The 10,524-nt window shown below is 38.9% G+C and overlaps 1 protein-coding gene across 1 annotated transcript; it reads right to left on the reverse strand.

The window, feature by feature from the left end:
* Positions 1-438: 438 nt before the first annotated feature.
* Positions 439-7,746, reverse strand: C1H3orf49 (chromosome 1 C3orf49 homolog; the record flags this gene model as incomplete). Its single annotated transcript, XM_046685147.1, is given in 6 exon segments — positions 439-729; positions 1,182-1,295; positions 3,087-3,108; positions 4,159-4,282; positions 7,378-7,581; positions 7,584-7,746. Coding segments are annotated over 6 exon segments (825 nt in total), but the record flags the coding sequence as incomplete, so codon positions are not given.
* Between the last annotated feature and the right edge of the window lie 2,778 nt (positions 7,747-10,524).

Raw genomic sequence — 10,524 nt, forward strand, 5'->3', positions numbered from 1 at the left:
CTAAATCATGGGAGAAATTTCTTCGCAGAATTGCTATGCTCTGAGAAATGTTTCTATTTTCCATTATTAGTAAGAATTATGAAGGAAAAATTGCTTACATTGACTCAGAATTAAAACTCAGTTTTTCACAAAGGATCATTTTTTAAGGATTGTTGGGCAGAATATCCTAAACCACCCCCCACTGATTAATTCACTAGAGACATTTATTCAGGATTATGTATCAAAAGATAAGAATCCTTATAAGGGGCCGGCCTGGTGGCACAGCGGTTAAGTCCACACATTCCGCTTCTCGGCAGCCTGGGGTTCACCGGTTCGGATCCCGGGGGCGGACATGGCACTGCTTGGCAAGCCATGCTGTAGTAGGCATCTCACATATAAAGTAGAGGAAGATGGGCATGGATGTTAGCTCAGGGCCAGGCTTCCTCTGCAAAAAGAGGAGGACTGGCAGCAGTTAGCTCAGGGCTAATCTTCCTCAAAAAACAGAAGATAAGAATCCTTATAAAGATAACCTTTATGTAATCAGGAACAAAATCAGAAGCAGCAGCAGGTACATGGGAAACACACAGTTTTCAATTTATACTTCCTCATGGTTTTCTTGGCTATCCTCTGAAACAGCTTAGAAGACTGAAGAATTTCATCCCCTAGAAACTCACACTGTTGAAGCTCAGCATGTCTTTGGGCCAATAACTTCGTGGATTTATCTGTCACCGTTTCTATGAGGTCATCCACCTATGACAGACAGATACAAAGAAATGAAGCCATGTGTTAAAAGCCTTGTCAAAACCAAAGGGATGGTTGTTTTTCCTAAGAGAGGAGTTCAGGATTGTTGGACGTTTTTCAAGTCCCAAAGTATTATTCTAATTCAAGTCATAGTAAACAGAGCTTGAAAACATACATTTACCACCAAGTGGTAAAGATGATCTCATTTCTTCTCAAACGAAGCCTATGTGCATGCCTTCATTTTAATTGAATTCACTTAATATTTATTAGGAGCACAGCATCATCCTACGTGCCCTTAGCAATCCTTTAGCCACTCTCAGAATGCCCCCCACTAACATTATTTCTTCATGCTAATCATTAGTTTCGTCCCACATCCATGCTGTCTAGCAGAACTATGCATTCAGTTAAGCCTGGCCCTGTGATGCTTTTGAAACACAAAAATAAAAGCCTTTGTCCACCACCTGCATTTGAAGCTTTCCTACAGTCAAATCTGATTTTTGGAGGATGTTTTCCATTCTATGTTTCCTTTTTCTAAGGGCTGCAAAGTGTGGTCTCTTTTTTGATGAATACGGAACCTATCATAAAAATGCAAAAACACCTCCGATTAGGCAGTACCAACGTTATTTCTATGACGGCGCTTAGATAAGAATTCTTACCCTTGGGACATTCTCTTATAAACTGAACATTTGCCACATAACAACGTTGGATTGGAGACCGTATTCATATTATTCTCCATGCCCCATGTATCTCCTTTGTGCCCAGAGCTCTCTTTGAAGAGATCTATAGGGTGCGGAGAAATGAGATTGTCTGGTTCTGAAAGAATATACAGTGTCAGGAAAAAAGCAGGTCATTCGTGAGGGGAAGAAGAAGAAATTGGCTTTGCAGCTGCTGAGCACAGAGTGTGGGGCTGTTGTGGACCAGTGCCCCAGAAAGCTCATTATCACTGGATCCAATTGTTAATTTGATCTCTCATCTGCAGGTCTCCTTATTTTCATGGCAGACATAGCTCCAAACATAAAAAAGAAAGCTCTGGGTTCTTTTTGCCCCATGCCTGATACTTTTCCTACCATCCTTGGCTTGCTGCTTACAAGTACCTGTCCTAATAGTGTTGCTATTGGAAATCATCCCTAGGTCATGGCTCCTGGCTAATAAGCCCTTTTTATTCTTATTGAGTTCGTTCTTCCTTCCCCTTGTGCTTAGTAATTAGCAATAGGACTATTGTGAGACCTACCCAAAGAAGGATATAGGACTGGATCTGGGTCCTACCCTTTACCTGATGAAGGAGTTTACAAATGAGCCTGCTGAACCTCCACTTGCCCTGCCAGCTTGCCCAGGCTCAAATGTCACTTGTGGAACCTTCCAAATCCATCTAAAGTTGGGCTCCTCTTTTTTGTCTCTCATAAAACTCAGTGCTTTCTCCTATAAAGTGCTTACTGCATTTGGTAATCACTAAGTTATTTCCGTGTTTTTTGAATACAACTATTTTAAAGTCAAATGCCCAGAGGGGCCAGGCAGCTTTGGTAAAGCAGGACCATTTAGGGCTGGTGTGAACTGGAGAGAATGTGCCTCCTGCAAAGGGGGCAGCCTCTGCATATCTCCCACTGTTGCCATGAGGAATTGTGGGCCTAGTTTCCAAATATTCCTATTTTTCAAAATAAAGCTGAAAATCCAGATTTTTATTTGAAATATTCTAATTTTTAAATGCAATCAATTCAAATAATGTTTTTGAGACGATTCTGAGAGCTATACAAAACTCTTCTATAGATAGTTGATAATCTTTGATCTGATGTCTTTTTTTTGAGAAAGATTAGCCCTGAGCTAACATCTGCCAATCCTGCTCTTTTTGCTGAGGAAGACTGGCCCTGAGCTAACATCCTTGCCCATCTTTCTCCACTTTATTTGTGGGATACCTGCCACAGCATGGCTTGACAAGCAGTGCATAGGTCTGCACCTGGGATCCAAACCAGCGAACCCTGGGCTGCTGAAGCAGAACGTATGAAGCAGAAGAATGTCTTTTGATGAATAGAAATTCTTAATTTTAATATAGCCAAATGTATCCATCCTTTCCTTTATGGTCAGTGATATTTGTATTCTAAGAAGTCTTTCTCTGTACTAAAGTCATGAAGATATTTTTGTTACCCCTCAGAAGGTTTAAGGTTTTACCTTTCCACATAGATCTCTAACCCAACAGGAATTAATTTTTGTTTGTGGTGTGAAATAGGAATCAAATTTCATCGTTTTCCCCATATGGATGTCCACTTGTCCCAGTGCTACTTACTCAAAAGGTTATCCTTCCCCACTGCTCTGTAGTGCCATGGTTTAATGTCTATCTCATCTATTAAACTATAAATTCCTTAAAATAGGACCATGTCCTTCATAGCCCCAAATCTAGAAATTAATGGCCCAACACATAATAGGAATAAAATGAATATGAACCTAGCACGCCAGAGGCAAAATTCAAAACTAACGTTGGCGCACTCTGACAGTGATGCTTTAGAGCAGTGCTGTTTAATAGACCTTTCTGTGAACATGGAAATGTTCTTTATCTGTGCTATCTAAAACAACAGCCACTAGCCACATGTGGTTATTGAGCAATTGAAATGTAATTGTACAATTGAAAGACTGACCTTTTAATTTTACTTAATTTAATTAATTTAAATAGTCACACATGGCTGTTGGCTGCCATATTGGGCTGTACAATTAGTACCTAGCAGAATAATTAAGCGTAGGACTCTAGAGCCAGGTCTTCCTGGGTTTGAAGCCTGGTTTTGCCACTCATATGGGAAAATTACTTAACCTCTCAGTGACATTCCTAAAAGAATGATAGAATTACTACCTACTGTACTGAGCCATTGTAAGGATAATTTGAGTTGATATTTTTAAAGTATTTAGAACAGGGTCTGGAACATAGTCAGCTTTAAGTAAAAACTTGTTATACTTAAAATAATATTAATAGTTCAGGCTATTTAAAAAAATAGTCTGAGCAATTTAGGCTGAAATTTACATACCTACAGATAAGAACAAGCTTTCGACTGGAGAGTCCTGGATTGTCTCATGCTGCACTGTCTATACAATACATGTGGCTAATGGCCGCTATATTGGACAAATGTACACTTGCATCCTCGAAGAAAGTTCTAGAGGGCAGTGCTAGCATGCATGATAGGCCAGATGCTAATATACTAACTTAATATTTGAACAGTTAAAAAAATTAATATAAAACTCAAAATTCCATTGTTGCCCAGGTTGTAGTAGAAGCTGAAGAGTTCGAGCTCAAAAGTAGGGGAACCAGATCTGGAAAGCCACTTTCTGTGGCCTAAATTCTTAGAAAGGAGACACAAGTAGCAGATTTAAAGGTTTTATTAGAAGTTGGCTTTTACAACAGGCTTAAATACTGACTTGTGTGTAAGTCTTTAGAGGCAAGTTTTTGTAGCATTTTACCTTTGCAGTCCTGAAGGAAGGGATGGCACATATAACCTCTTGATGGTTCTCTTGGCCTGGAGAGGTGTATTTCCTCGGGTTATTTCCTCTGTCTCTGCTTCTACAACATAAAGTTGTATAGTCGCTTAGAGAGGGGAAAAAAAAGAAACTGTAAGGATCACAATTATAGACATATTCTTCCTATTAGAAAATATTCTGAAAAGACGGTATTCCATGCTGCCTCAGTAGCTTTTTTTCTTTGCGGTTAAAAATCAAAAATGGATTTGCTTTTCTGAATCTTACACTTTCTCCCGAACATTTGCCTTTTCTTGGGATCATGACCTCAGTAGTCAGAAACCCATCCCGACAAGGTGCTGACCTCTCTGTCTTTGAGGCTTCAGTTTTGCTCTCCATTGCTTTTCCCTTTAACTACTGTGGAATTAGAAAAAGTAACCATCTAACGTGTAAGGTGACCCCTTGAGTATTCCTTGTTGATTGAAGCAAAGTTGAAATCTAGTCTCCAGCAACGTGGCTCAAGGCTCATTCACACACCATCTTAATAGTTTTTCCCATGTTTCAGCAGCCATGTGAACCCTGGACTCCTTAATATATTTCTTTATATCAGTTCAATTCTTAATGCAAGAAACGCATTTATAAAGGAAATCTTAAAACACCATAAGTCGAAAACCAGTGTCAAAAATAGGCATTAGGATTAATATGGTAAAAATAAAACCATGTTATTGCCTGCACAAGGCACTAAACTTGAGGTCACTCTCCTTTTTGTTAAAAAAGAAAATGGAAGGAAATGAGACTTTTTCCTTGATGTATTCGGAGAGATTGACAGGAGCACTAGGGAAAAGATGTTTGCAATTTGCTCTGTGTTTCAGTGTCTTCACACTGTGCGCAGCACCTAAAATCTTGTCCTGCTTGAGGTCTGTCGAGGACTTCCCTGGGAGCCATGGCTCCTCATTTCAATGAATGGTGGCCCCGCCTCCAAAGCAGGTGGTCAACCCAGGGACACTTCCTTCTCTCCCACTCTCCACTGTCCAGCTCTTTCCCAAATCTTACAACTTCTACATATGAATGTTTCTCCCTTTATCTCCCCAGCCCCGCTGCCATGAGTAACCGAAGCTAATATCATCCCTTGCGTGAACAAATGTAAGAGCCTGTTTATTGTTCTTCCTGCACCTGCTCTTGCCTTCCTCCAATCCAGTCTCTACTCTGCAGCCTGAGCTAGCTTTTTAAAATGTAAATCAGATTATATAAATCTCCAGCTTGAAAGTATTTGATGGTTTCTTATCACTCTTGGGAGAAAGTTAAAAATTCTTAATGTGGTTTACAATACTCTTACCACTTTATTCACTAGCCTCTCCCTGGCTGGATTACTCTCATTTCTTAAATATGCCCAGTGCTGTCTGGATATCAGGACTTGAGTATGCTCTCCCCTCTTCCTGGGAAACTGTTATCCCCACTCATTCCTTATCTGACCCTAGCTGTCCTTCCGGTCTCAAGTGAGTTGGCCCTTCCTCAGGGAGTTCTTTCTGGAGCCCTCTCCCCTAAAGTATAGAGCACACAGATGTGTTTCCATAGTGCCCTGTACTTCTGCTTTGCATCAGATGTAATCATCTGCATAATGTTGGAATGTCCTTATATACTATAACTCCATGAGGACAGGGACCGTGTCTGTTGTATCTGCTACTCTATCCCTAATAGTGTGGTTAGAGTACAGGAAGTATTTAGCAAATATTTGTTTAAAAATGTTATGAGGGTCAACAGGGAAGAGCAACTGTCTTTGAGCCACAGCTGAGACAGGGTCATATTATTTGAGTTGCAGCCTGAGGACGGGCAAGTTTTCTGGAGAAATCTTAGTGTAGAGATTTTGCACTCCAACTAGGATGAAAATAAGCCAATGCACACGGATGAGGAGGAGGAATTTCGTCCTCTTTTCCTTCTGGACTCTGCAACTCCAGCCCCATCAGTATAGAAGCATGTCCTCTTTGTTATTTTCAACAGAAATAGATAGGTCAATCCATACCAGGTAATTGCTAGATGCTTGGATGCTTGCATTAGTGACTGCTTTTTCCAGAAGACAGAGTGTGTTTGAAAGGACAATCAGTCAGCTGGAAGACATCAGTTTTGTTTTTTTTTTTCTGGAAAAAGTATCCACCAGGTTTATAGCCTTATCCCTGTGTGAAATGTGAGGTTGTATGTGGATTCTCTACATATACATAAGGGCTGTATATGTTTCCTGATACTGTGCTGTAAAGGACATTAAAAAGGTACACAGGATATTTAGGGCAGTGAAGTCATTCTGTATGATATTGTAATGGTGGATACATGACACAACATGATGAGTTTTTCAAATCCAAAGAATTCTGCAGGGCAAAAGGTGAACCCTAATGTAAACTATGGACTTTAGTTAATGATATGTCAATATTGGTTCATCAGTTGTAACAAATGTACCATACTAAGGCAAGATGTTAATAATAGAAGAAACTCTGAGGGTGGGGTAAGGAGACATATGGGAACTAACTCGGTATTTTCTGCTCAATTTTTCCAGTAAACCTAAAACTGCTCTAAAAAAATAAGGTCTATCAGTTTAAAAAAGCTACAGAGGAGAATGCTAATATTAGTGGTATTGTTACTCATCACTCATAGGACGCCCCAAAACAGCATTACCACATTGCAAGAAAGACTTAAAGTTAACAGTTCAAATGTTGATTCTTCCACAAAGTACATGGGAAGTAGATACAATAAAATAAAATGTCCTTTGTTACTTACCATCATAAATTTTATTCGTAGAATTCTCACCACACCCTCCACTGTTGGAAATAGCCATTTCAAAGGCCGCATCACTACTTTCTCCAGAAACAAAACAAAAAAATCCCACTTTAGATTTTCTACTGTGTGTAGGTATATATGCATATACATATATACTTATGTATGCTTATATATTTAAATAAAAAGTGACTTTTGACTGATTAAATCACTGATTACTTGGACTGGGAGGGACCTCAAAGGCAATCTAATTCAGAGCCTCTCAAAATGTATGTACGTACGAGTCACCTGGGGATCTTTCTAAAATGCAGATTCTGACTCAGGACACCTGGGTAGGGCCTCAGATTCTGCATTCCAGACAAACTCTCAGGAAATGCCATACTTTGGGTAGCAAAAAAAATCCATTCTAATTTCATTATTCCTCTTGGCCTTGACGCTTAACCACATACTGCCTTTGATTACCATTCTGTGAGAGCTTTCTCATTCTTGGTTTGGTAAATAACTTGGGCGATGGGAGCTCCTTGACAAGCCTAGGAAGAAGACTCTGCGTGTTGGAAAGGAGGGTTTCCCTGTGGCTGGTGGAGCCTGCTCCGCTGGGACTTGCTGGCTTGCTTCTATACTTGCATGACAGCATCCTCCCCCAAACAGTCTTCACTTTCTTCATCAATTTTTTTTCTGATTTTGTTGGCTTTCATGAAATTCCATGTCATTATCACTGGATGATTCTTCTTTGGGGACCAATATATTCTGTTTTACTAAGTTGATAGACACAGCTCTATGCCATCTAAACAAAATAAAAATAATCTGTATTAGGGAAATTGAAAAGTTAGAAGTGAATGATTTAAATCATTAAAATTCACATTGCAAATGTTAACAAATTATATAATTCTCAAAAATAAAATTGAAGACTAGGAATCAAATCACAGGAAAACGAAGCCAGAGCAACTACTTGGTGTTTTGTCACCAACCTGTAATAAGTGCATTCTGGCCACCTGCTCATTTAATCCTCATATCAGGTAGGTTATATTTTTATCTTCATTTTGCTAGTGAGTAAACTGAGACATTGAGAGGTTAAATTAATTGACCAAGCATAGAATGCAGATTTTAATCCTGGTTTATGACTGTTAGAATATATTACCTCATTTGGCAAATAGGCAATCTTATTTCAATGATGATTTGAGATAGTTTTTGCTGAATCTGGGGGTTCCAAGGCTACAGTGATGAGTGATGAGAGTCTGCTAGTGTAGTTAATAAAGAATATAGTCTCTAAGGGCTGGCCCAGTGGCTCAGCAGTTAAGTGTGCACATTTCGCTTTGGTGGCCTGGGGTTTGCCGGTTCAGATCCTGGGGGTGGACATGGCACAGCTTGGCATGCTATGCTCTGGCAGGCGTCCCACATATAAAGTAGAGGAAGATGGGCACAGGTATTAGCTCAGGGCCAGTCTTTCTCAGCAAAAAGAGGAGGATTGGCAGCAGTTAGCTCAGGGCTAATCTTCCTCAAAAAAAAAAAAAAAATATATATATAGTCTCCAATGTCCCATAAATGCTGTATTTACATAGAACATTCATTTAGACAGAGTAACTCTAAGCTCATATTTCCCAAATTCCAAATAGTCATATTCCATCTTCATCGTTTGGCATATTTTGGTAATAAAAATAGATAACCTTTCTTAATAGCTTTCTATGCGGTAAACACTTAATAAGTTCTTCATACATATTATGTAACTTAACCCTCATACTGTCATCTCTATTTTACAAATAAGAAATTAAAGCTTGGAAAGATTAAATAACTTATGCCCAGACAATCTGATCCCAAGATTTGTGTTGTTATCCTCTGTGCTAGAGTGAACATCCCCCATTCCATGACACCATTATTTACCTAGTATTCTTCCTCAATTAAATGTTTTTTGTTAGTCTTATCCAGAGCAATAATATCCATAAAATCTCAGGGATTTTTAAAAATTAAACTTTATTTTGAGATAATTATAGTTCCACATACAGCTGTAAGAAATAATACAGGGAGATCCTCTGTGTATTCTTGACACAGTTCACCCCAATGGTAACCTCTTGAAAAACCACAATACATTATCACAACCAGGATACTGACATTGATGCCGTCAAGATACAGAACGTTTCTATCATCACAAGGGTCCTTTGTCTTCTATAGCCATACCCACTTCCCACTCATCCCTACCTTTTCCTTAACCCTCGGCAACCACAAAGCTGTCGTCCAGGTGTGTTACTTATGTCCTTTGAAGAATGTTACATAAATGGAATCACACAGTATATAACCTTTTGGGATTTACTTTTTTCACTTAGCATAATTCCCTGGAGATTCATCCAAGTTGTCATGTGTATCAATAATTTGTTCCTTTTTGATTGCTGAGTAATATTCCATGATGTGAATGTACCACACTTTTTCTGACCATTCACTCATTGGAGGATATTTGGGTTGTTTCCAGTTTGGGGCTATTATGAAAAAAGCTGCTATAAACATTTGTATACAGGTTTTTGTGTGAATATAAATCCTCATTTCTCTGAGTGAAATCCTAGCTTTTATATTACATTATGTCCTGTTTATTATATATGTAATATACATTTCTTACGTGGATGTAAGTACATTCAAACCATTAAAAAATTTTCTTCATATACTACCTAAAATCTCTCAAGTACCACCAGTAGCATGTCTATTATCCTCCAGGATAACACTGTTCTAAACTGGACCTAAATCATCCAGCTTCTCTGTAATTATACATGGAACGTAGTTCAGTAAGAGCCCAAGCACTGGAGTTAAATAGTCTCGGTTGAACCTAGCACCACACTGCCTAGCTGTGTGATCTTAGGCATGTTATTTAACCTCTACAAGCTTGGGTTTTCTCATTTGAAAATGGGTGTATTATTCTCAGAAATGTGCAAATAAAAGGAAATAATTTACAGGTTTGGAACCTAATGAAACATTCAATAAGTGATAGCTTGTATTACCATGTGGATCAGATCTGTGTGGGAAAAATGTAAAAGGCAAGGGAGACCTTGTGGGCCAGCAGCCTCCCTTCTGGGATCAGGACATAAGTTCTGCCAGCTGTATGTGCTCAACTTCTAGGGGGCGCTATTCACATTTAGTCATTATAGTAGCTTATGGTTATTACAATAACTTTCTAGCAGATGGCAGTAAAGTGTCCTGAGGAAGGAGTGCCATTTCGTATTCACTCGAAGATCATTTATGGGCTAAGATTAATCTCCCATGGACCCCTCCTGGAATCTTTGTTTGTTTAAGAATAAATGTTTGACTATTGTGAAGTAAAATAATGAACTCAAGTTTTGGTGTGCACAATGGGAATGGGACAGACATAACTAAATTTTAATTTTTTCCCCTACAAAAAGATATATTGCACAGATCTGTAAAGCCTACATGATTACTTTTAGCTCTCATGGGAAAATTAGGCAGATCAGGTTTAATGTAAATAACATACAGACAAGCTACTACAGCAAATGTGAAGGAAAAAAGTTAATCGACCGCTGATATCCAAGTTGTAAAACTCAGCTCAATTCTGACTGTGCATGGCAATAGACATTTCACTGCTCCTCACTGTCCGCTTTGAAAGCATCAAAC

This window comes from Equus quagga, chromosome 1, assembly GCF_021613505.1.
Source record: "Equus quagga isolate Etosha38 chromosome 1, UCLA_HA_Equagga_1.0, whole genome shotgun sequence".
Lineage (NCBI taxonomy): Eukaryota > Metazoa > Chordata > Mammalia > Perissodactyla > Equidae > Equus > Equus quagga.